At 40.1% G+C, this 27,258-nt stretch overlaps 1 protein-coding gene across 5 annotated transcripts in view; it reads left to right on the top strand.

Annotated features, from left to right (window-relative positions):
* The window catches only part of LOC149308553 (GATOR1 complex protein DEPDC5-like), a 28,073-nt gene extending 5,214 nt beyond the window's left edge, over positions 1-22,859 (top strand). For 4 of the 5 annotated variants that reach the window (XM_089535983.1, XM_089535980.1, XM_089535981.1 and 1 more), the window contains exons 9-39: positions 535-613; positions 727-788; positions 886-955; positions 1,048-1,120; positions 1,203-1,306; positions 1,537-1,611; positions 4,896-5,030; positions 5,146-5,207; positions 5,297-5,370; positions 7,769-7,838; positions 7,999-8,035; positions 8,290-8,410; positions 12,929-13,164; positions 13,345-13,551; positions 13,643-13,778; positions 13,919-14,073; positions 15,014-15,200; positions 15,283-15,446; positions 15,535-15,652; positions 16,557-16,724; positions 16,823-17,042; positions 17,147-17,274; positions 18,396-18,504; positions 18,617-18,774; positions 19,123-19,200; positions 19,957-20,201; positions 20,297-20,521; positions 21,264-21,433; positions 21,524-21,695; positions 22,096-22,239; positions 22,401-22,859. In XM_089535983.1, coding sequence (XP_089392109.1) covers positions 535-613; positions 727-788; positions 886-955; positions 1,048-1,120; positions 1,203-1,306; positions 1,537-1,611; positions 4,896-5,030; positions 5,146-5,207; positions 5,297-5,370; positions 7,769-7,838; positions 7,999-8,035; positions 8,290-8,410; positions 12,929-13,164; positions 13,345-13,551; positions 13,643-13,778; positions 13,919-14,073; positions 15,014-15,200; positions 15,283-15,446; positions 15,535-15,652; positions 16,557-16,724; positions 16,823-17,042; positions 17,147-17,274; positions 18,396-18,504; positions 18,617-18,774; positions 19,123-19,200; positions 19,957-20,201; positions 20,297-20,521; positions 21,264-21,433; positions 21,524-21,695; positions 22,096-22,239; positions 22,401-22,696 — 4,278 coding nt within the window. In that variant the 3' untranslated portion in view covers positions 22,697-22,859. The remainder of the gene's footprint in view (positions 1-534; positions 614-726; positions 789-885; positions 956-1,047; positions 1,121-1,202; positions 1,307-1,536; positions 1,612-4,895; positions 5,031-5,145; positions 5,208-5,296; positions 5,371-7,768; positions 7,839-7,998; positions 8,036-8,289; positions 8,411-12,928; positions 13,165-13,344; positions 13,552-13,642; positions 13,779-13,918; positions 14,074-15,013; positions 15,201-15,282; positions 15,447-15,534; positions 15,653-16,556; positions 16,725-16,822; positions 17,043-17,146; positions 17,275-18,395; positions 18,505-18,616; positions 18,775-19,122; positions 19,201-19,956; positions 20,202-20,296; positions 20,522-21,263; positions 21,434-21,523; positions 21,696-22,095; positions 22,240-22,400) is intronic. The other variant, XM_089535984.1, reaches the window with a different exon arrangement.
* The last annotated feature ends 4,399 nt before the right edge of the window (positions 22,860-27,258 follow it).

Below are 27,258 nucleotides of genomic sequence, written 5' to 3'. Positions count from 1 at the left end.
TTAAATTAATAGAAACATATTTTTAAAAATATCAAATAAGTTAAAAATGTGTTTTTAATAAATTAATTGAAAATGTGTTTTTATTATTAAAAATTGAAAATTATTAAATTAATTGAAAAAAAATTCTCAAATTAATTGGAAACTTTTTGTTATTAAATTAATTGAAAACTTATTTTTATTAGTAAATTAATTAAAAATGGATTTTAATTATTAAATTAATTGAAATTGTATTTTTAATTATTAAATTAATTGAAAATGGATTTTTAATTATTAAATTAATTGAAATGTGTTTTTATTATTAAATTAATTGAAATTGTAATTTTAATTATTAAATTAATTGAAAATGGATTTTTAATTATTAAATTAATTGAAATGTGTTTTTATTATTAAATTAATTGAAATTGTATTTTTAATTATTAAATTAATTGAAAATGTATTTTATTATTAATTTAATTAAACATTTATTTTAATTAATAAGTTAATTAAAATATATTTTAACGATTAAATTAATTACGCATTTTTTGTGCCGTGCAGGTGGTTTTCCGCTCGACGTCTGCCATGGTCTACATCTTCATCCAAATGAGCTGCGAAATGTGGGATTTCGACATTTACGGTACGACGATTAAACTATTAATCCCGCTTTTCGGACCATGGTCACGCCGATAACACGATAAAAAAATCTCGCCTGGCATTCTCAATTTTTTAATCCCTACCCATTTTGCGCAGGAGACCTCTACTTCGAGAAAGCTGTCAACGGTTTCTTGTCCGACCTCTTCACGAAATGGAAGGTAATGGAAAATTGCGCCGTCCTCTCTAGGAATCCCTAGGTCTTTCGGCGCGGCTTTTAGTTGCGCCTAATCATTCGCCATTTCCGCACCGTTGCAGGAGAAGAACTGCAGCCATGAAGTGACTGTCGTCCTCTTTTCCAGAACCTTCTACGACGCCAAGTCCATTAGTAAGTGTCTGCGGACGTAACCGCGACGTTCCGTGGCAATAATAAAAATCCGACGACGACCCGTATGCCATTTTTTTTACGTCTTTTTATAGACGATTTCCCGGAGTCACACCGTCCCGCGATCCAACAAGATCACCGAGGGAGATCCTACGAGGATTTTTACAAGTAGGTTCCCTTTAACTGTGGTTTCATCCTGTGCAAAAGCAACGTAATTAACGTACGACTTGATTTTTTGGGTGCCGTTTAGGGTCGTCGTCCAAAACGAACGCCGCGAGGAATGGACATCGTTGCTGGTCACCATTAAGAAACTCTTCATCCAGTATCCCGTACTGGTGCGACTGGAACGTGCAGGTACGCGGCACAATTACGGTGCAGTTACATCCTACGCTTACAATAGTCACGCATTATACAAAATGGCCGCTTGAGCGTTGCGCTAAGACTACGGGAAACCAAGGTTTGAACCCTGTAAGGTTCTAAATGAGTCTGAAAAAAATGGCGGCGCGAAAGGAGTGCGATACGTAAATTAATTTGTCGTCTTTTCTTGCTGTTTCTCGTTATTTCTTCGTAATTATCTTTTCCAGAGGGTTTCCCAGCGGGGTACAATTCGACCTCGGCGCAAGGGAACTATTTGGAGGCTATCAACCTGTCCTTTAACGGTGAGTTTGCGTATAATGGCGAATTTCGTGAAGTGGTAAACATTTTGTGCAAGGCCTCTCTAGGGATCTGTAGGTCCTCCAGTGCAACTTTTTTTTTCCCCGACTCTTTTTTCCTTTACTGCTCCGGGTTGCTGTCATCTATTGCCCTCCTGGTTCTGCTACCCAGTTCCTATCTGACTTTGAATCTTGGCTGACGTTTTTTCTATTTGATGCAGTCCCTTCTCTGATCCTAGGTGACTTCAATATTCACCTTGAAAATCCCAACAATCCTTCTTCATCTTGCCTTAGCTCCCTGTTTGCTTCTTTTGGCCTTCAACTCCTCAACCCATTCCTCTGGTCACTGTCTCGGCCTAATTCTTGCTGCTAAGTGCGTCATTTCCGACTACCTGGCATCTGATTTTCCATTGTCTGACCACCATTTAATTTCTTTTACTCTTACTTATATCCCACCTCCTCCTCGTACTGTTCAGCGCCATTTCCGCGACCTTCAGTCTGTTAACTCTGACCATCTCAGTCAGACTTTGAATTCATCTCTCTCTTCTCTTGATCTTGGGGACTCTGCTGATTCAGCAATGTCTTTATTTAATTCCACTCTTTCTTCAACTCTCGACAGCTTTGCTCCTGTATCTGTATGCGTGTCTTCCCCCATGACTAGGCCTCAGCCCTGGCTCACTCCCACTATCAGGTTCCTCCGGTCCTGCTCTCGAGCGGCCGAACGTCTTTGGAAAAAGTCTGGGGAACCGGCTGATTTCATTCATTATAAATTCATCCTTTTATCCTTTTCACGCGCTCTGTCTATGGCAAAACAGAACTATTAGAAATCGCTGATCTGTGCTAATGAGAGGCGTCGGCAGCGTTTGTTCTCCTGCTTCAATACACTACTAAAACCTTCCTCTCCCCATGTCTTCTCATCATTTCCCCCCACTGACTTCATCACTAAAGTCACTACTATTCGATCTGAAATAGTTCCTCCCGACTTGCTCCCTACCACTAACCTCCTGGTACCTTCTACTAATAAACTCTCTGGGTTTCCCCCTGTTTCTCTGGATGAACTCTCTACGCTGCTAAATTCTTCCAAACCTACTACCTGCTCTCTTGATCCTATTCCCTCCTGCCTCCTAATCTCTATAGCCCCTTCTCTTCTGCCCTCGCTCCTCTATATCTTTAATCTCTCTCTCTCTGTGGGTTCCTTCCCTTCTGACTTCAAACATGCTCTCATTTCCCCAATTCTGAAGAAACCCTCTCTTGATCCCTCTTCTTTGTCTAGCTATCGTCCAATTTCTCTTCTTCCTTTTCTTTCTAAGGTCCTAGAACGGGTCGTTTATTCTCGCTGTATTAAGTTTATTGAAGCCAACTCTATCCTGGACCCTTTCCAGTCTGGCTTCTGCCCATGGCACTCTACAGAGACAGCCCTCACCAAGATCTCAAACGATCTCTTGCGGGCCAAGGCAAACGGCCTCTACTCTATTCTCATTCTTCTTGATTTGTCTGTGGCCTTTGCCACTGTGGATCACTGTCTCCTGGTTGATTTACTTTCTGGCCTTGGGTTCTCCTTACTTGTCAGATAGATCTTTTGCAGTGGTCACGGGTGGTCAGACTTCGTCCTCTGTTCCCCTATCTGTTCCCCAGGGCTCTGTCTTGGGTCCCCTTCTGTTCTCTCTATACACACTGTCCCTAGGTAAACTCATCAGTTCTTATGGTTTTTCCTGTCATCTGTACGCCGACGACACTCAGTTGTATCTCTCCACCCCTGACCTTTTGATGGGGCTTGAACAGCAAGTTTCTTGTCTGACTGCCATCTCTCAGTGCATGCGGCTTCGGCGCTTGAAGCTCAACATGTCTAAGACTGAGCTTCTTGTCTTTCCACCTAAACCCACCCTTCATTATTCCTTTTCTGTTTCTGTCAACGACACTTCTATCCAACCGGTTCATCAAGCCCGCAGTCTTGGCTTCATTTTTGACTCTTCTCTGTCATTTATTCCCCAGATCCAGGCCACCGTCAAGGCCTGTAGATTCTTTCTCCACAACATTGCCAATATCCGTCCATTCCTCTCAGCCTCTACTGCCAAAACTCTGGTCCATGCCCTAGTGGTTTCATGACTAGATTATTGTAACCTCCTTCTGACAGGGCTTCCTCTTTCACACCTCCATCCTTTAATCTCTGTCCATTATTCAGCTGCCCATATTGTCACATCCGCTCGCCACTTTGACCATGTTTCTCCTCTTTTATCCTCCCTTCATTGGCTCCCTTTCCCCTTCCGCATCCAGTACAAGCTTTTATTATTGACTTTCAAAGCCCTCCATGGATTGGCCCCTCTTTACTTATCTGACCTTCTTTCTCCTTACATTCCTACTCGCACCCTCCGCTCTTGTAGTCAAGGTCTCCTGTCACAGTGTAGGACTACCACTGCCCCCTCCCGAATTCTTCCCTTCTCGCTTGCTGCCCCTTACTCCTGGAACCTTCTTCCCCCACATGCACACCTCATCACTTCTCTACCCAGTTTCAAAACTGAATTAGAGACTATATTGTTTAGAGAAGCGTTCCCAGAGGCTAGCCCCTCTCTGACCCAGGAAGCCTCCTTTTAACCATTAATTAAGAAGCCAAGCCCTTCCTCCAGTCCATCTGCCTTGGTCCAGGCCTCGGAGGTGGAGAACTGCTGGACCTGATCCCATTCCCCACCACCACTCCCTTCTGCTTTTGTGTCGTGTCTTCTTAGATTGTAAGCCTGAGGGCAGGGAACTGTCTGACTAAAAGACTGTATGTACAGCGCTGTGTAAATTTACGGTGCTTTATAAATAAAGGTTAATAATAATAATAATAATAATAATAATAACTCTATGGTCAGCATAGGCCATATAAATAATGCTGGAGGAGCTACAAAGGCCTAGAGGAGTCTCTCTAGGAGTCTCCAGGGCAACTCTATGGTCAACAAGGACCTTAGAAATAATGCTAGAGGGGCTACAAATGCTTACAGGAGTCTCTCTAGGAATCTGTAGGTCCTTCAGCGCAGCTCTATGGTCAACAAAGACCATAGAAATAATTCTGGAGGAGCTATAAAGGCCAAGGAGGGTCTCTCTAGGAGTCTCCAGTGCAACTCTGTGGTCAATATACACCATAGAAATCATGCTGGAGCCTATCTAGGAATCTGTAGGTCCTCCAGCGCAACTCTTTGGTCAACTTACGTCAAAATTGAGCCGGAGGGCCTAGAGATTCCTAGAGCGGCCATATTAATGATTAATCGCGATGCTTGCTTTAATTTTTTCTGCATTCTTTGCGGATGCAGTCTTCGACAAGCATTACATCAACCGCAACTTCGACCGGACGGGTCAGATGTCGGTGGTCATCACGCCCGGTGTCGGCGTCTTCGAAGTCGACCGCCTCCTCATGATCTTGACCAAACAGCGCATGATTGACAATGGTAAAAAAACACCTTATTTGTTCGTGTCGAAACCGCATCCACTTTTCAAACCATAATTAAACGCCACGCTTTTAACGGGCTTTTGGCACCAATTTACTGCATGATTTTTCCGTAGGGATCGGCGTCGATCTGGTCTGCATGGGCGAACAACCGCTCCACGCCGTTCCGCTATTTAAGGTAACGCAAATAATCGAATCTGCTAAAACCAACGCCACAGACGCAGACGGATGCTTGTACGGTTAAATATATATGTATTTTTGTTTCAGTTACACAATCGCGCCGGTCCTGGTGATTCGCGCTTAGGAGATGACTACAACATTCCTCATTGGATAAACCACAGGTATGCGCCCGAATTTGCGCAAATTGGGCACAGTCTCTCTTCCCATAGATGCCATATTGTCGCAATTAAAAGTTATAAATATATAATGTATTAATTATATTATATTTATAACTTTTAATTGTAGAATATTTAATATTTGCTATGTTTAATATAATTAATAAAATAATAATGGTAATAATTTATATTCATATTATATTAATTCTATCATATTCATATTAATTATATTAATTATATTGATAAATAATTTTTAATTATATTGAATATTTACTCTATTTTATATAATAATAATAATAATAATAATTTATATTCATATAAATTATATTATTATATAATTTTTAATTCTATTATATTAAATATAATTAATGTATAAATATAGTAATTATGTTATATAATTTTAATTGTAGTATATTTAATATTTACTATATTTAATATAATATAATTATAATAATATAACTAATTTATATTCATATGTTATATTAAATTATATTCATTATATTATATTATTATATAATTAACACAATATATTTTGTATAATTATAATAATAATAGTAAATTATATTGATATATTAAATAATATTCATATTGTATTAATTATATTATTTATAATTTTAATTGTATTATAGTGAATGTTTATTATATTTTATATATTATAATAATAGTAATAATTCATATAATATTATATTTAATAATATTTAATATTATATAATCGTTATATATAATTAATATGAATATTATTTAATTATGTTTAATTTATTATGGGGTTGTTCTCACTAGGTGAAACCCCGCGTTCTGAATCGAATCCAAGGAGTGGCGTTCCTATTTAAACCTAGAACGGTTCTAGAGCAACCCGCAATCGTCCCCACTACAAATCGAATTGTAGAGCGGAATAAAATTTTGAATTGAGTTTTCCTCATTTAACGCGTGTTAAAAAAACACTAGGGTCCGACCTACATTTTTCCCTTGATTCGATTTAGGAACCGGAGCATTTAAATAGGAACGACAGCCTTTGAAATTGCGTTAGATGAATGGGAGGAGCGGAGTGCGATGGGGCTGTCCTTGGGGGAGTTGCCCTTTCTGTCCCCATCCGTCTGGCTGTCGCCATTTTTGCTTCCCTCACCCCTTTGTCCGCTGTGGTCTTTCAATAAGAGATAAGGATTATTTTTATTTTTTATTTTAATGGTTTACAGGCGCTTAATCTCTTCAGCGCTTTAAACACCTGAAGTCCCGGCTGCTCAAGGCTTCCCCCGGTGGATTGCAACCTCCCCTCTGTGTGGGGAGAGCCCATTTCTAACGGAGGAGAGGCAGGGAAGGGATGGCTCCTCGCGAGGAGGCATCTGATCTCACCCAGGCAGAGAAGGGCTCTAATCAATGGGGGGGGGGATAGAGCCTTTCTCTCTCCCTTTCTCAAATGGAATCTGCCTTCTCCTCCAACCCTGGAAAGAGAATCTTTGGGAAGAGTGCTCCCTCCCTGCTTTTCCAGCAGCCTCCTTCATTGATCTCTGGGCTCTCTGAAGGGATTCTCCCATAGTTCCTCTGGAAAGAGCTTCGCTTTGCCAGAAGCCTCTCCCATTGATCTCTGTGCTCTCTGAAGGGATTCTCCCTGGCTGTCTTTTGGGAGACATGAAGAGGGGATGCTGTCATGCAAAACCTATCCCATAGTTCCTCTGGAAAGAGCTTGGGTTTCCTAAATTCACTTTCCTAAATTCGCTAAATTCACAAACAGTCAATGAAATGGAAACGATGCCAAAAGATAAATCGCTTCCAGATATTCCGGATTAACGTTACGTCATTCTGACGTACTATTGATTGACAGCTCCAAATAAGGTATGGAGGAGAAGAATCGCTTTATTTAAACACCGATTTCATGCCAAGTAGGAACGCTTGCAGGTAAAAACTTCGATTTAAATAACCAGATGGGAACGATGAACAAAGCGATTCGGATAGCAGGATAAGAACAGTGTTATTTTGAATCGATTTTATTAAAAACGTTGTATTTTAAATCGTTTCAAATCTTAAGTGGGAACAACCCCCAAATTATGAATATTAATTATTACTATTATTATTATCAATGCTGCACAAGAACATATATTAAAATAATGTTATATTATATTATATTATATATAATTAATAATTATATTATGTTAAATTTAATTAAATATAGTAAATATACATATATAAAAATATATATAAAATAAATAAATATAAATATACAAGAATATAATATATTTACTATATATATATCCACTATAATAAATATCCCCAAAACAAGAATATTCCGAATTTTACTTGCACTTTTTAGAGAAATAAATTTAGTTATTTATTTAATTCCCTCATTTATTAAAACTTCATATTTTCTGCTTTATTCGCGCTTCCTTTTTTTCGCCGCCGCCGCCACAAGTTTCTACACTTCAAAAAACCAGCTCCAATGCAACAGCTTCACGCCGCGCATCAAACTGGCCTCCAAAAAGGTAAATATTGATGTGTATTAATACATAGTTATTGGAAAGCAATTAGAATTTTACATAATTAAGCGGGTTTTGGTGTAAAATTCGTTTATTTAATCTTCGAAAATAACCTTCTATGCCAATGACTTAACGATCCTTCGTCCTTTCCTTTCTTCGTCCGCAGCCACAGAGCGAAAGAGCGAAAGGCGACAAAGATGCTTGTGAGTCTTTAATTAAGTTAATTGTGTATTTGGGTTGGTGGGTGTCCTCTCTAGGAATCTCTAGGTCCTCCAGTGCACTTCCAGACATTGACCATAGATTTGCGATGAATGAGCTACAAAGGCCTAGCAGAGCGTCCTCTCTAGGAATCTCTAGGCCTTTCATTGTGACCTTTGGTTAAAGCTGACCATAGAGTTGCGCTCTAGATATCCCTAGAAAGGGTAGTTATGGTTTCATAGTCGCCGTTGCATTCCAGCGCTGGCCGCGCCAAAGGAAACGGAGAACACGCTTCCGATCCAAGTGGATTACGATGCCTACGACGGACAGGTTTTCCGCCTCCCTGGACCCTCCAGGGCGCAGCGCTGCACACCATTCAGGTGAGCGGAACCGCACTGAAGGCAACGCGGACGCAACTGCGCGGTATCCGTATTAGATCTTGCCGTTATGAACTATATCCGTATTGTAACGCATAATGAAAATAAATAGATGTAATTATACATTTTAATTATAGAATTTGGAAAATAATGGATCTTAAATTATATAAATTAAATTATAAATTAAAAATACATTTTAAGTTAAATTATAAATTTAAATTAAATTTTAAATTAAATTTTAAATTAAATTAAAATTTTACTTTTAAATTAAATTATAAATTTAATTTTTTGTTAAATTAATTTATGTATTATATTGTATTGTATGGCATAACATAAATAAGTAGCTTAATTTATAAATGTAATTAATAAATGTAGGTATTTCCTGTTTTATATCTACTGCCTTATTTCAGTATATTTCACAATGGCAAATTTACCAGAGTTCCAACACAAGTACAAGGTAGGGGAAATTGTTGCCATGAGAAAGGAGGATATTGATAGTAATGTAACAACGGAAACTATTCAGGGAGCACCAATAAGGGCATGGGGAGATATAGCGTTAACAGGCTGAACACAACACCTAGAGGAAGACGCGATCAATGCTTAATATCTATCCCGTCTTCCAATCTTCCTGTTAACCCGAAAGAACCGAGGATCGTCCCAAACATACCACAAACCCTTACCTTGCTCCTGTGTAATGCTAGCTCAGTGAAAAATAAATCCCATATTATCTATGATCTTTTGGAAGAAAAAGATGCCGACCTAGTTTGCACCACAGAGACCTGGCTGGGAGAGGAAAGTTGTGTCACCTGGGCTAAAACTCTCCCTGCCAGCTATGTAGTGAAGGAGCAAGTTAGGGAAAGTGGGCGAGGGGGAGGTGTGGCCGTGGTCCATAAGAGCCACATTACCTTGACCAGGAACCCAGTTCTGAAACTGAGACACATCGAGTGTATTTACCTGACCCTAAAGGCCAAGGACAGTCTGGGGATCCTGTTGGTCTACCGTCCACCCCGTGGCCTAACAGACTCCCTGGCTGAGCTGACACAGCTGGTCTCGGAGCTGGTGCTGGAGTCCCCCAGGCTCCTTGTCCTGGCGGACCTCAACATCCCCTTTGAGGCCGGCTCATCAGATCTATCAGGTGCGGCTTGGCAGTTCATGGATTCCATGACAACCATGGGCCTGTCACAACTGGTTTTGGGTCCTACACATTGTGCAGGTAACACACTTGATGTGGTTTTTCAGTACAGACCGAGAACGTCCGTGGGCAGAAGTAAGTGCCGTCTCCCCTCTGTCACGGACGGACCATTTTCTGGTCGAGGTTGGACTGAAGGCCACAATCCAAAATCCCCTCAGGGGTGGAGGACCTGTTACAATGGTCCGCCCTCAAAGGCTGATGGAACCCAAAAGGTTCCAAGAAGCCCTAGAGCGTTCTCTGTTTGGGAACGATGGCGATTCTGTTGAAACCCTGGTTAATTACTGGAATAAGAACCTTACCAGGGTAATAGACAGTATTGCTCCCAAGCGTCCTTGCCAGCCCTCTCCAAATAGAAGACCTTGGTATACCAAAGATCTACGCCAGATGAAGCGGGCAGCGCAACGACTAGAGCGCTACTGGTGGAAACATCAGCGCATATCTGACAAGACACTCCATGAGAACATGTTATGTTCCTACGGAGTGGCAATCGATGCAGCAAAGAATTTATTCTGTGCTGCACGGATTGCATTGGCAGAGTCTTACACAGCAGAGCTGTTCAGGTTGGTTAGGGAATTAACACAACTACCGCCCACCCTGAACCCTTTATTGCAATCAACTATAGCCTGCTGTGATGCTTTTAATGACTTCTTTGCCAATAAAATATCTCAGATAAGGGCAGATCTTGATGCTGGTCTTTTGACAGAACCTATAATAGAGGTATCCAGTGACTCTGGAAACAAGTTTATTCTGGATTGTTTTGAGTTTGTAAGTACCGAGGACATGGACAATCTCCTTGGCTGTGTGAGAAGGATGACCTGCTCTCTCGACCCTTGCCCTTCTTGGTTGACTGTCCAGGGAGGGGATCTAATAACATCTTCATTACAGCTCGTAATTAATACATCCCTTCGGGAGGGAATATTTCCACCTGGCTTAAAACAGGCCATAGTGAAGCCACTCTTGAAGAAACCCTCTCTAGATCCCCTGCAGATGAGCAATTATAGGCCGGTCTCCCTTTTACCTTTCTTGGGCAAGGTGATCGAGAGGGCGGTAGCCTTCCAACTCCAAGTTGTCTTGCATGAAACCGATTATCTAGACCCATTTCAAAATGGCTTCCGGGTGGGATACGGAGTGGAGACTGCCATGGTCACTTTAGTCGATGATCTCTGTCTGGGCATCAACAGGGGAAATGTGACGCTGCTGGTGCTCTTGGGCATCTCTGCGGCCTTCGATACCATCGACCATGGTATCCTTCTGGAACGCCTGAGAGAGTTAGGTATTGGTGGCACTGCGCTCCAGTGGCTCCGCTCCTACCTCTTGGGCAAATTCCAGATGGTGAGGCTGGGGAACAGCCGCTCTCGTAAAAGAGAGCTGACATCTGGCATCCCTCAAGGCGCCATTCTGTCCCCCATGCTGTTTAACATTTACATGAAGCCGCTGGGAGAGATCATCCGGAAACACGGAGCTCGGTGTTATCAGTACGCTGATGACACCCAGATCCATCTCTCCATGTCTCCGACTGAGACAGTGACTAAGGATGGCACCTCTCCTCTGGATGCCTGCCTGGGGTCAGTAATGGGCTGGATGAGGGAAAACAAACTCAAGCTGAATCCAGAGAAAACAGAGGTACGTGTGATAGGTACTCCAAGTCCAGACAGGGAAATTTGCCATCCAGTCCTGGATGGGGATACACTTCCCCTAAAGGACAAAGTCCGCAGTTTGGGAGTACTCCTGGACTCATCTCTGCAGTTGTCATCTCAGGTGGATGCGATGGCCAGGAGTGCTTGGTACCAGCTTCAGCTGATCTGCCAACTGCGACCCTGTCTGGACCGAAAGGACCTTGAAACCGTAGTACATGCGCTGGTAACCTCTCGCTTGGATTTCTGCAATGCGCTCTACATGGGGCTACCTTTGTACCAGGTTCGGAAGCTTCAATTAATTCAAAATGCTGCAGCCAGACTGGTCGCTGGAAGCTTAAGGTCGGACCATATAACACCTGTTTTAAAATCTCTTCACTGGCTGCCTATTAGCTTCCGGTCTCAATACAAAGTGTTGGTCATTACCTATAAAGCCCTACATGGCTTGAGCCCAGGTTACTTGAAGGAATGCCTCTCCCTACACAATCCGCCCCACACTCTCAGAACAACAGGGAAATATCAACTTGAGCATCCTAAAGTGAGATTGAAAGCAACTGAGCCCTTCCCACAAGGCATCTGACTCCATCCTGGCTTCTGACTCCATCCATTCTGGCCAATGCCATCAGGCCTATCCTTAAGATACAGAGCCCTCCATCTGTCCATCTACCTTGGTCCAGGCCTCAGAGGGAGAGAAAAATGCTGGACCTGATCCTCTCCCCCCCACCACCATTCCATTCTCCTTTTGTGTCATGTCTTCTTAGAGTGTAAGCCTGAAGGCAGGGAACCGTCTAATTAAAAGATTTTATGTACAGTGCTGTGTAAATTTACAATGCTTTATAAATAAAGCTTAATAATAATAATAACAGTTCTACTGCAGATGTGTAAGAAATCTCTGAAAACTCATCTCTTCCGTTCAGCATATCCTCCCGACTCTTTTTAGGAAATTTATCCCCTCCCAGATGCTACCTTGCTTGACTGCGATTCGATTAAGATACTCAGGACTTTTTATATGATGTTTTTAAATATGTCTATGTTATTCCATCTATTTTATTCTGTTTTGTAATGGCTATTTGATATTTGATGTTGTGAACTGCTTTGATCATTTTGGAAAAGCAGTATATAAATAAAGTTTTTTTATTATTATTATTATTAGGTATGAATTAAATTAAATTTTATATTTAATTATAAATTGATTATACATTTAATTGTCAAATTAAACTGTATATTAAATCGTAAATCAAATAATAAAATAAATTATATTAATTAAATTTAATTATAAATTAAATCATACATTTAAATTAAATTATAAATTAGTTATACATTTAATTTAGTTATAAATTTAATTTATTTATAAATTAAATTGTGAATTTAATTACAATATATATAAATTTAATTTAGTTATACATTTTATTTAATTATAAATCAAACTGTAAATTTAATTCAATTATAAATTGAATTGTGAATTTAATTTAATTACAAATTAAATTTTAAATGTAATTTAGTTACAAATTTAATTCAATTATAAATCAAATTATAAATTTAATTATGAATTAAAATATAATTTAATTTTAAATTTAATTTAATTATGAAATAAAAGATAATTTAAATTTTAAATTTAATTTAATTATAATTTAAATTGTAAATTTAATTAAATTATAAATCTCATTTAATTGACCAATCCTTTCGCTTGACCAGGCCTTTACGTGAACGCGAGAGCCGCCCTCGCAAAAGCTCCAGCTCCTACGACGTCTCGTCCAGCCCTTCCGCGCCGGGACGCCATGTGCCGCCGCCGCCATCCGCGGAAGACGTCAAGAGCCAGGCGTCGGACGATGGCTCTGTCGGACGCATCTCCAACATCCTCATGATCCCGCGGCCACACCTCCACATGGCTTACGAAGTCAGCAGTTCCCTGGGTTACACCAGCACGCGAGGTTGGTTTTGCACGGTTTTTACGAAACCGGCGGACGCCGGCCATAGAGTTGTGCTGGAGGACCTAGAGATTCCTAGAGAGGCATTTGTGGCTCCTCCGGCGCAACTCTATGGTCAAAGTCTGTCAAAGACGAACCAATACATTTCAATCCGTACAAAATTTCACGGTGTCTTTTCCGTAGATGCGCTCGAGAACATGATGGAGCCTCAGCAGCGCGACTCCAGTGCGCCGGGACGCTTCCACGTTGGCAGCGCCGAGTCCATGCTCCACCTCCGTTCCACCGGCGTTTATGCACCGCAACGCGCGCTGATCAACCCCTTCGCGCCATCACGGATGCCGATGAAGTTGACGTCAAACCGGCGCCGCTGGGTCCACACTTTCCCCGTGGGTAAGTTGACGTGCTGTTTTCTCGTTTCGTCACGGACGCGGTCCGTCGACGCTAAGTAAGTGAGGGTTTACACCCGTAGTTGTTTCCGCAGGTCCTTCTGGCGAAGCCATCCAGATCCACCACCAGACGAGGCAAAACATGGCAGAGATGCAAGACAGCGGTCAGAAGGACTGGACACACTCCTCAGCCGAACTGCTGGAGCTCGCATACCACGAAGCCACCGGCAGGTGAGGCGTACGGAATTTTGCGACGTATAACAGCGCCAAAATGGCGCTCGTCAGGTATCTTTATGTCACACGTCAATCATAGAGTTGCATTATTAATTAGTCCTATGCGTCCCTCGTCGTTTGTCTCCGTTTCTCTTCAGGCATGGCGTTTCGCGGCGTACGGACGACAATGCTTCCTTTTCAAGTTTTGGCATGGCAGAAGATTATCTGCACCAAGTCGCGGGCACGAACGTCCGAACACAAACGAAGGACGCTGCGGTGGCCGGCAGCGTGGTCGCCAACTCTCTGGATCCGAGTAAGTGGAGTAGGAAAAAAGCGTTGCGGAAGGTTTCTGCCCACGGACACGAAGGAACGCGGGACTTCCGTTTTTCCATAATGTTTAATTAAATCAGGACTGACCAATTTTGGCCTTTTGGGAAACAGGAAGTGGCCTCTGCTCACTTCCTGTTTGTTTGTTTTTTAAATGGTTGCCCGACTCCGATTTAAATAAATTATTAAAACCTTTGCTATTTGCTTGCGGGGGGAAATGGCTTTGCATGGGGGCACTGCGTTGTTTTAACAAAATCTGTCTTTCTTTTCCTTCCTTCCTGCCGTCCCCACCTTCCTTACCTCTTCCTCCATGTTTCCTGGATTACCGTTTTCCCCTTTCCCTTTTTCCCCCGTTCCTTTTCCCGCTTTCCTGTTTTTCCCATTCTCGTTTTCTCCTGTTCTTGTTTTTCCCCGTTCTCTTTTTCTCCCGTTCTTGTTTTCCTCCTTTCTCGTTTCCCCCCTTTCTTATTTTTCCCCGTTCTCATTTGCTCCCGTTCTCGTTTTCTCACATTCTCGTTTTCTCCCTTTCTCGTTTTCCCCTTTCTCGTTTTCTCTTTCTCATTTTTCCCTGTTCTCGTTCTCCTATTTTCTCTCTTTCCCGTTTTCCGCTTTTCCCCATTTTCCCCTTTCCCTGTTATCCCCCTTTCCCCATTTTCCTGTTTTCTCCCTGTTCTGTTTTCTCTTTTCCCATTTTTCCCTTCCCCGTTTTCCCCCTTTCCTGTTTCCTCTCTTTTTCATTTTCCTGATCCCCATTTCCTCCCGGCCTCCCAAACAATTACCCTGAAACCAAACATCTCCATGCGGCTCCTCCCTCCCCCCATTCCCCCGTATCCCCCATCTTTCCTTCTTGCCACTCTTGCTTCCGGACCTCTCACTCGCCATTCCTTTCTTCTCTCCTTCCTTCCTCCCGATGGAAACGAGGGCAGATCCGCTGACCCTGTCTGCTCCCCCCGTAGTGCCCGCCTTCTGTTGTACCGTCGGGGTGGACTGGAAGTCCCTCACGACGCCCGCCTGCCTCCCACTCACGACAGACTACTTCCCGGACCGGCAGAGCCTCCAGAACGACTACACTGAGGGCTGTTATGACCTCCTCCCGGAGGCCGACCTCGACAGGTGGGTCACCGCAACCGATGTCGACCATAGGGTCTTGCCTAGAGTGGACCCCTTTATTCTCCTTTTCGACGCCTTTTTGCAGGAGGGAAGAGGACGGCGTTCAGATGACCGCACAGCAGGTTTTTGAAGAGTTCATCTGCCAGCGGCTGATGCAGGGCTACCAACTCATCGTCCAGAACAAGCCGCGGAAAATAGCCGCCGCTGCCGTCCAGCCGCCGCTCAGCAGCAGTCCCTTGTACAGCCGAGGTAAGAGGACCGTGTTGGTTTTTTTCCACGTCAATGCCGCAGTCGGTGTTTTCGCGACCCATAATTGTCTCTGTGTCGTTGCGGTTAGGCCTCGTGTCCCGCAACCGGCCGGAGGAAGATGACCAATACTGGCTGAGCATGGGCCGGACTTTCCACAAAGTGACCCTGAAGGACAAGATCATCACCGTCACGCGATATTTGCCCAAGTGAGTTACATTTTATCTTTTTATCGAGCAATTCGTTATCCAAAACTTCTTTAATTCTATAAAACCTCCATCTTGACCAACAATTCTTGGACTTCAAACCCCAGAATCCCCAGCCAGGTTGGCCAAATGTCGAGGATAATGGGAGTTGGAGTCCAGAGGACCAAAGTTTGGGAATCGTTAGACTAACCCCAAGATGTTGAATTAAAGTCCTTCCTCATCGAGGTGTTCAATCCATCTAAATCTATTTCTAAATTCAACCTCTAAATCTAAATTAAATCCAACCTCTAAATGTAAATTAAGTCCAACCTCTAAATCTAACTCTAAATTAAACCCAACCTCTAAATGTAAATTAAATTCAACCTCTAAATCTAAATTAAATTCAACCTCTAAATCTAAATTCTAACTCTAAATCTAAACCCAACCTCTAAATCTAAATTCAAATGCAATCTCTAAATCTAACTCGAACTCTAAACTCTAAATCCTATCTCTAAATTTAATTCTAAATCTAAATCCAACCTTTCAAACTAAATCCAATTTCTAAATCAAATCTCTAAATCTAAAACCCAACCCCTAAATCTAAAATTTAAATGCAATCTCTAAATCTAATTCGAACTTAAATCTAAATCCAATCTCTAAACTTAATTCTCAATCTAAATCCAACCTCTAAAACTAAATCTAAATCCAATTTCTAAAACTAATTCTAAATCCAACCTCTAAACCTAAATCCAACGTCTAAATCTAATTCCAACCTCTAAATCTAAATCCGATCTCTAAATGCTATCTCTAAATCTAATTCTAAATTCAGCCTCTAAATCTAAATCTAATTTTGTTCTGATATTTTTATTGATTATACTTTTATCGATCGATTGATTGATTGATCGATTATTCCAATTGTCTAAACCAGGTATCCATATGAATCGGCGCAGATCAACTACACTTACAGCCTCTGCCCTTCGCACTCCGACTCCGAGTTCTTCCTCTGTTGGGTCGAGTTTTCACACGAACGATTGGAGGAATACAAGTGGAATTACCTTGATCAATACATCTGCTCCGCCGGATCAGAGGATTTCAGGTACACCTCTCTAGGTATCTATTGAATCTCTGTGGTCTATGGATGCGCAATAACGGTGACAACCTACGTTTTCTCGTATCATTTTCTAACCCGCACAGCCTGATCGAGTCGCTGAAGTTCTGGCGCACGCGCTTCCTGCTGCTCCCAGCCTGCATCGGCGCCACCAAGCGCATCATGGAAGGCGAGGCGCACTGCGATGTTTACGGTGAGAAGGCGCGGTCGGATGAGGAGGAATGGCAGCTGTTGGACGGTTTCATCCGCTTCGTGGAAGGGCTGAACCGCATCCGCCGGCGACACCGGTCGGATCGCATGATCCGGGTGAGCTAGCGGCGGCGGTGCGAACTGCACAAATATTTACTTATTTCTCCACAATTGATTAATTCTTCGTTAATTCCGTCGCGGGTCTTGTTTATTACATTTAGAAAGGTAAACTGACCGGACCACCGGTCGCGGCGTCGCATCCGCTGGAACCACCGGCTCCCGTGCCAAACCTCGGGAAGAAAGGGACATCTGCGCTCTCCGCGCTTTTGGAGATGGAGGCCAGCCAAAAGTGAGTCGGTGGCGATTTTCCGTGCCTTTGAATAAATTTAAATGATTTAAACAATAATGCGTTTGACGAGTTATTAAATGAACAATGAATAAAATTAAATAAAAATAAATCAAATAAATAATGACATCTAATAAATAATCTTAAATAATAATTTGTTAAATAATAAAACATTTAACGAATTATTAAATGAAAATAAATAAAATTAAATAATAATAAATTAAATAAATAATGACATCTAATAAATAATCTTAAATAATAATAAATTTAATAGGGTTAAATAATTTTAATAAATAATTTTAAATAAGTAAAAATAAATTTAATAACTAGCTTTAATAAACTTAAATCATTAATTTAATTTTAAAAGATTAATATATACATTTAATGAATAAAATTATATAATAAAAAAATTTAATGCACGCATTTAATAAATAAAATATAATAATAAATTTAATAAATTATTTTAATAAATTTTTAAATTATAATAAATTGAATGAATAAATGTAATAATTTTAAAAAACAAATTTTACTAATTTAATAAATAAATGTAATAAGTAATTATAAAAAATAAATTTAATTTAATAAATAAATGTAATAAGTAATTTTAAAAAAATAGTTAATTAATTTAATAAATAAATGTAATATGTAATTAAAAATAATTTTAATTATTTAATAAATAATTTTAAGTAATAATAATAAATTACATTTAATAAGTAATAAATGATAATAATTTTTAAAAAATATATACATTTAATAAATAAAATCATATAATAATAAATTTAGTAAAAGATTTCCATCAATAATTTTAATAAATTATTTAAAATAATAATAAATTTAACACACTTGATAAATTAATAATTTTAAATACTAATACATTTAATAAATTTAGTAACTACATTTAATAAACAATATTAAATATTAAATTTAAAAAAATAATAAATTTAACAAATTATTTTAATAAATAAATTTAAAACAATTTAAAACAATCATTTAATAATTTTAATAAATTATTTTAATAAATATTTTAAAATAATTTTAAATAATAATAATAAAAGTGAACAAATTTAATAAATAATTTTAAATAAATTAAAATAAGAACGAATGTCTTTCTCATCTTTTTCCAGGACATTGAGCGAGCACCATACCGCCACGCTTAATACGAAGAACGCGGGAGTCCAGCCAGGCGACATTAGCGCCACTGCCGCTACCATTTACGCAGACAGTCCACGAAAGGTAATTATTTTACCTGCCACGCTTAAAGTCGTCCGCCATTTTGGGCTCGCCGCAGCACAGGCGGTAAGGCATCGATTCGCGTTACGTCTTTTTTTTTCTCGTCCCTTCCAAGATATCGGGTGACCAGTCAGCGCCGACTGCCTTCGAAGCAAGCGCCTCGGTCAGCGCAGGGAGCCAGTCGTCGGAACGGAGCGCTAATCAGTCACTGTCCGTGTCACAGAACGCAACAGTGGACGCAGCCAACGCGGCGGCCGGTTCCACAGAAATAAGGTTTGGATGAGGACGATCGGTTTCAATTAAAAGGTCCTCTCTAGGAACCTCTAGGCCAGTGGTTCCCAACCTGTGGGTTGGAACCCCTTTGGGGGTCGAATTATCCTTTCATGCGGGTCGCCTGAGAGCATTGGAAAACACCTATTTAATTACAGTTAATGCAGCAATGAAAATAATTTCATGGGTTTGGGTCTCCACAACATGAGGAACTGTATTAAAGGGTTGCGGCATTAGGAAGGTTGGGAACCACTGCTCTAGGCCCTCCGGCGCAACTCTGGACAAAATGGCGGCTGTCACCGCCAAACGCTTCTTGTCCGATCGCGCAACCAAATTTTTCTTTTTTTGCAGCTCGCAGCTGTCGTCCGCCGGCTTGCTGACATCATCGTCAACGTTGACGGAGATCCTCGAAGCCATGAAGCACCCAACGTAAGTACGGCAAAAACGGCACAGTTCGCTGCCCTGCGCGCCATTCACTGCAACGAGGGATTGGCAGGATCTACGTCTTTTTTCATGATCCGTTACCGCTTTCTCGGGTGGTCAAGTGGTGGACATGGTCATCTCTAGAGGTGGACATAGAGGTGGACATGGTCATCTCTAGAGGTGGACATAGAGGTGGACATGGTCATCTCTAGAGATGGATATAGAGGTGGACATGGTCATCTCTACATCTGTGGTCATTTCTACATAGATGTAGACATGGTCATCTCTAGAGATGGACATAGAGGTGGACATGGTCATTTTTAGAGATGGACACAGAGGTAGACATGGTTATCTCTATATCTATGGGCATATCTTCATAATAATAATAATAATAATAATAATAATAATAATAATAATAATAATAATATTTTTTATTTGTATACCTTTTTTCCTCCAGATCAAAGTAGTTCACAACACACAAGCTACATGTCACATGCTATAGCACAAAGCAATACAGTACATCAACAGTGACATCAGCGATATCATACAATTCAATAAAAATCCTCAAAAACCATGTACAAAGCAGTCAAAGCCATCAGTTGAGGCCTGTTGCCGCCGGCCTGCCTCTCTGCCCCTCAAGATGGTGGTCGGAAGGAGGGCTCTTCATAGAGGTGGACATGGTCATCTCTACATAGAGGTGGACATGGAAGTGGACGCGGTCATCTATGGTCACCTTATTTAATGGCCACCCATCCTCCTCAGGTCCGGTGTCCAGCTGCTGACCGACCAGAAGGGCCTGTCTCCTTCGTGCTTCATCTCCGCGGAGGTGGTCCATTGGCTTGCCAACACAGCGGACGGCGTCCAGACACAGGCCATGGCCATCGACATCATGCAGAAGATGCTGGACGAGCAGCTGGTCACTCACGCGTCCGGCGAGACGCTACGCACTTTCATCTATGGGTTCTACTTCTACAAGATGGCCGCCGAGGACAAGGACCAGGAGAGAGGTTAGTATCCCCTCATATATATATATATATATATATATATCCCTTCACGATATGCATATTTTCTCCTGACGCGTGCCGCTGTTTTTCCTGCGCAGTGGGCATCCAGTCGCAATGGCACGCGGCAGCAGCGAAGGATGACTTCTCGTCCTTCCAGCGCAAGTGGTTCGAGGTGGCGTTCGTGACGGAGGAACCGCCGCTCCACTCCGAGATCCCGGCGTTCCTGCTGCCATGGCTGCCCAGCCGACCCGCATCCTACGCCAGCCGCCATAGCTCCTTCAGCCGCAGCTTCGGAGGGCGCAGCCAGGCGGCTGCGCTCCTCGGTACGTACAACAAAATGGCTGACCAGGGCCCACCTGGATCCCGTTTATTATGATTAGTATTTTATAATATTTATTTTTTTAATATTTATAGAAATATTATATATATTTATATAATATTAATCATATTATATTATATATACTATATTATATTAATTATAGTTATTATATTTATATAATATGTAAATATATATTTATATAATATTAGTATTTTATATTTATTTATATTTTTAAATGTATATAAATATATGTATTTATATAATACTAATTATATTATATATTATATGTTATATTATATATTATATTAATTATAATTAATATTATATTTATATAATATGTAAATTATATATGTATGTATATTTATATATGTAAATTTTATAAATATAGAATATTAGTATTTTATAATATTTTTATTTTTATATTTATATAAAATATATATATAATAATAATATTAAAATAATTACATAAATATATAATAATAGTAATATTAAATAATATTATTTAATTATAGTAATAAGTATATAAATATATAATAGTAATATTAAATAAGTACAATAATAAAAATAATACTATTAATAATTATATAAATATATAATAATAGTAATGTTAAATAATAAGTAGAATAATATAATAATATTAACAATAATAATAAGTATATAAATATATAATAAGAAAATAATGAGGATAATAATAATAATTATTTTTTATTCCTCGCGATTTTCGTCCCTTGCCGGCGTGGCCGCAGCGGCCACAGTCCCTGACCAGCGGACGGTCACTCTGGACGTGGACGTCAACAACCGGACTGACCGCTTGGAGTGGTGCAGCTGCTACTATCATGGCAACTTCTCCCTCGGCGCCGCCTTTGAGATCAAGCTCCATTGGATGGCCGTCACTGCCGCCGTGCTCTTCGAAATGGTGAGGATGCCGCAAACCGCGCAGTCTGGTGCCGTTTCCGCATACGGGATGCCTCTAACGGGTTTTCTGTGCCGTTTGCTTTCGACGCAGGTCCAGGGCTGGCACCGGAAGGCAACTTCCTGCGGCTTCTTGCTGGTCCCTGTCCTAGAAGGTCCATTCGCGCTTCCAAGTTTCCTGTATGGCGACCCGCTCCGGGCACAACTTTTCATCCCGTTAAACATTGGCTGCTTGCAGAAGGAAGGCAGCGAGCATCTCTTCGACGGTAAAAATAATAATTAAAATGATAATTAATTAATACTCTATGGTCAATGTCCCTCAGTCATGTATTCACCATAGAGTTGCACTGGAGGACCTACAGATTCCTAGAGAGGTGTTTTCTTTCATGATCTCTAGCTCCTCCAAGGCAACTCTATGGTCAACCCCTGACATAAGTGTCCTCTCTAGGAATCTTTAGGTCCTCCAAGGCAACTCTATGGTCAGCCTGACAGAACCGTCCTCTCTAGGAATCTCTAGGTCCTCCAATGCAACTCTATGGTCAGCCTCTGACAGAAGCGTCCTCTCTAGGAATCTCTAGGTCCTCCAATGCAACTCTATGGTCAACCCCTGACAGAAATAGATAATGGAACTCAGTCTACTCTACCTTCTTCTGTCTTCCTCCACAGGATTCGAACCCGAGACCTACTGGGACCGGATGCACTTGCTCCAGGAGGCAATCGCGCACCGTTTCGGATTCATCCAAGACAAATACTCCGCCTCCACCTTCAACTTCCCTTCGGATAACAAGCCTCAGTACATCCATGTCACCGGTGAGCGTTGAATTGCGTCAGCCGTGGTTGACACAGCCTCAGTAGGAAATAGGATGTATAATATATAATGTCGTAATAAAACATTCTATATACTGTATATGTGTGTGTGTGTGTATTATATATATATATTAAAATAGCTGTCCCATTTCCCCCCGCTCCAGGCACCGTCTTCCTCCAGCTTCCATATTCGAAGCGCAAGTTTTCCGGCCAGCAGCGGCGCCGGCGCAACTCTGCCAGTTCGGCGAACCAGAACGCAGCATTTTGCGAGGAGCGCGTCGGATACAACTGGGCCCACAACACCATGCTGACCAAAACGTGGCGGTCGAGCGCAACGGGCGATGAGAAGTTCGCCCACCGGCTCCTGAAGGACTTTACGGACTTCTGTGCCAATCGTGACAACCGCCTGGTCACCTTCTGGAACGCCTGTGTGGACAAGATGCATGCCAGTGCGCCGTGAAGGTGGGCGCGAGTCGCCGTTCCTGTTAATTGTCACCGAAAAAGAAAGAAAGCGAGCCTTAATCGCAGCCGAATGAGCAAATTTAGCTTTACTTCTCTTTGTGTCTATATGTAAGATATAAATATAAATATATACATATGTAAATATATATGTTTACGGTATTAAAGCACATTTAAAAAATGCTGTGGTCAGTCTCCTGTTGTTTTTATGGCTAAGGTTCGAAAGATGCGAGGTCACATGGTCCTGAAAAGTTCTCCATCTTTCAATGCGTATCTTTCCCACTTCTTTTTTAGGTAATCCTGAGGTAAAAAATGTATAAGTGAAAGAGGTTTACCTCAAAATTTACAAGAAAGTATCCCCTTCTTTCAGTGTGTATCTTCCTCACTTCTTTTTTTAGATAAACCTGAGGTAAAATTTTTATGCTTGAAAGAGATTTACCTCAGAATTTACAAGACGTTATCATCTTCTTTCAATGTGTTATCTTTTTAGGAAATTCTGAGGTAAAAAAATGTATAATTGATATACGTTTTCCTCAGGATTTACAAGAAGGTATCTCCTTCTTTCAATTTGTACCTTCTTTTTTAGGTAAACCTGAGGTAAAAAATTTATAATTGAAAGAGATTTGCCTCAGAATTTACAAGAAGGCATCTCCTTCTTTCAGTGTGTATCTTCCCCTTTTTTAGCTAATCCTGAGGTAAAAGTTATATAACTGAAAGAGGTTTACCTCAGAATTTGCAAGAAGGTATCCCCATCCCTTCTTGCCTGGATCAATCTTAGCTGGATATTTTTGTTTACATTTATTAAATAAATTAAAATGTAAATAATAAAAAATAAAATTATCTAATACCTTCATTAGATAATTTTATTTTTTATTATTTATATATTGATTTATATTTATATTTTGATATTTAATATTTTGATATTTTTATATTTTTATTTACATTTATTTTATAATTCCTGTCATTAAATTACCAAAATTTATCTTAATTAATAAAATTATAAAATAAGTGTAAATAAAGATATATTTTTATTTACATTTATTTTATAATTTTAATAATAATAATAATAATAATAATAATAATAATAATTTATTTATAGCCCGCCCAATCACAAGGAATCCGGACGGGTTACAACAATAAAAATAAAGAGTATAAAATAAAATACAATAAATAAATAAAATACAATAAAATTAAAGAGAGCGAAGTGAGTACATTCACAGTTAGGCCTGATGGAAATCGGGCCTCTCTTTTTCACTCCCTCCCAGGTCTGATGATGACAGGATGGAGGGAGGGCTTCTTGAGGCAAGGATTTTATTTTAATTAATTTTAATTTAATTATTCTAATTAAATTTAAGAGAAAATTGGTGGACAGAGTGACGTAAGTCACACTAAATGGGGAGTGGAACTAGGTATGGAAGGCCTGCCGGAAGAGATCCATCAAGAGCCTTCTTAAAGGCTGTAAGAGTAGAAATGTCGCGGATCTCCTTCGGCAGGTCATTCCGTAGCTTCGGAGCTGCAATGGAAAAGGCCCTCTGGGTGACTGAAGTTAGCCTAGATTTTATTGGCTGAAGTAGATTCTTCCCCAAGGACCTTGGAGTGCGGGACGGACAGTATGGAAGAAGGCGATCCCTTAAGTATTCTGGACCCAAGCCATGTAGGGCTTTAAAGGTAATCACCAACACCTTGTACCTTGCCCAGAAACTAATTGGCAGCCAGTGAAGGGATTTCAAAACCGGTGTTATGTGATCGGTACGACGAATACCTGTAATTAACCTGGCTGCCACATTTTGTACAAGTTGAAATTTCTGAACTTGTCACAAGGGTAGCCCCATGTGGAGCACATTACAGAAGTCCAACCGAGAGGTGACCAGTGCATGTACTCAAGGAAGGGGCGCAGCTGGCGTATCAGCCGAAGCTGATAACAAGTGCTCCTGACCGTTGCATCCACCTGAGCTGTCAGCTGAAGCGACAAGACAAGGAGCACCCCCAAGCTGCGGACAGAGTCTTTCAGGGGAAGTGTGACCCCATCCAGAACTGGCTGACATAATTCCACACCTGGGGCTGGGTTTCCTATAACGAATATCTCCGTCTTACCTGGATTCAGCTTGAGTCGGTTTTCCCTCATCCAGTCCATTACCGCCCCAAGACAGGCATTCAGAGGAAAGATGCCATCCTTAGTCACTGCATCAGTCAGAGACATAGAGAAATATATTTGGGTGTCATCAGCATACTGATAATATCCTGCCCCATGTCTCCGGATGATTTCTCCCAGTGGCTTCATGTTAAACAGCATAGGAGACAATATGGCGCCCTGGGGGACACCAAATTTTAGCACTCTTTTAGAAGAGCAACTGTCTCCTAGTGCCACCATCTGGAATCTGCCTGAGAGGTAGGACTGGAACCACTGTAGAACAGTGCCTCTGATGCCCAACTCTCTCAGGCGTTCCAGAAGGATACCATGGTCCATGGTATCGAAGGCCGCTGAGAGGTCTAAGAGCACCAGCAGGGTCACACTTCCCCTGTCGATGCCCAGACAGAGATCATCGACTAAGGCGACCAAGGCCGTCTCAACTCCGTATCCCGCCCTGAATCCGGTTTGAAATGGGTCCAGATAATCGGCTTCGTCCAAGACTGCCTGTAGTTGATTGGCGACCGCCCTCTCGATCACCTTGCTCAAGAATGTCAACAACGAGACTGGCCTATAGTTATTTCTATCCAGAGGGTCCAGGGAGGGCTTTTTAAAGAGTGGTCTGACCACTGCCTCCTTAAGACAAGAAGGCAGGGTACCCTCGCTGAAGGATGCACTGATTATATTTTTCAGCATCAGCTTGACTATATCACCCCCCTGGACAGCCAGCCAGGATGGGCAAGGGTCAAGAGGGCAAGTCGTTTTTTTCAGACTACTAAGGAGCTTGTCCACCTCCTCAGTACTTACCGACTCAAATTGATCCAGTCTAACAGTAATGCCTCTCTCATTGCTTCTGACTTAAAGTTGGCATCCAAATCAGCTCTTATCCGAGAGATTTTATCTGTGAAATAATCATTAAAAGCGTCACAGTAAGCTATGGCTGACTCTAATAGAGGGTTCTGGGTGAGAGGCAGTTGTGTTAAACTCTTTACCATCCTGAACAGCTCAGCTGGACAAGATTTCACAGATGCGATAGATGCAGTGTAGAAAGATTTCTTGGCTGCATGTATCACCACTTGATAGGACCTAAGAAAAGTCCAGTGAAGTATCTTATCAGATATGAGTTGAGATTTCAGCCAACGCTTCTCTAGTCGTGGTTCAACCCGCTTCATTTGTTTAAGCTCTTCAGTGTACCAAGGGTTACGGTTTTTGGCGGGTTGGAAAGGACACTTGGGAGCGATCATGTCTATAGCTTTGGTGATGTTGTTATTCCACAAATTAACCAGAACTTCAACAGAGTCGCCGGCACTGCCAACCATAGAACCCCCGAGGGCTTCTTGAGGGCGGACCATTCTAATTGGTCCTCCACCCCTAGAGGGAGGAATAGTAGTCTTCAGTCCAACCTTAACCAGGAAATGATCCGTCCATGATAATGCGGAGATACTTATTTCTGTCCACAGATATGCCTGTTCGGTACAGAAGACGACATCAAGAGTATGACCTGCGGAATGCGTGGGCTCAGAGACTATTTTACTTTTATTTAAGATGAATGTTGGTAATTTAATTGCACCAATTGGAAGAATTGAGATTTTATATTTTATTATTTAAAACTTTATTTAAATTTTTATTTTTATTTATATTTTAAATATATAAAATACGCTATTTTTACTTATATTTTTATTTATATTTTCATATTTCATATTACATTTTTATATTTTTGCTTACATTTATTTTACAATTTTATTGTTATTTAAGACAAATTTTGGTACTTTAATCACACGAATTGGAAGTAAGATAATTTTATAATTTTATTTTTTATTATTTAAAATCTTTATTTACATTATTATTTTATTTATATTTTAAATATATAAAATATGTTATATATTAATATATTTTATAATTTATTATAAAATTTAATATAATATTAAATATAAAAATAAATAATATAGTAAATATTAAATAAAAATAATTAATAGTAATGTTTTTTGCATTTTTCCTGAAGAATAATCCAGTGCAGCTTTTATTATATCTAATATATAATTTAATATAGTAAATATATGAATAAAATATGAGAATATAAAATAATAAAAATAATAAATATTACATAAAATAAAAAATAGTTTTTGAAGATTTGAATTAATTATTTTTAGAAATATTAAATATTATAATATTTTATGATTTACGTTATAATTTAATATAACATGTATAAAAATAATTAAAATAGTAAATATTAAATAAAAATAATTAATAGTAATGTTTTTGCATTTTTCCTGAAGAATAATCCAGTGCAGCTTTTATTATATCTTATATAATTTAATAGTAAAAAATATATGAATAAAATAAACAATAAATGTTACATAAAATAAAATAAAAATAGCTTTTGAAATTGAATTAATAATTTTTAGAAATAATAAATATTTTATAATATTTTCTAA

This window comes from Sceloporus occidentalis, unplaced genomic scaffold (genome assembly GCF_023333645.1).
Source record: "Sceloporus occidentalis isolate IW3139 unplaced genomic scaffold, rSceOcc1.0.p SCAF_8, whole genome shotgun sequence".
Classification (NCBI taxonomy): domain Eukaryota; kingdom Metazoa; phylum Chordata; class Lepidosauria; order Squamata; family Phrynosomatidae; genus Sceloporus; species Sceloporus occidentalis.
This window is presented reverse-complemented; position numbering and strand designations above follow the sequence as displayed.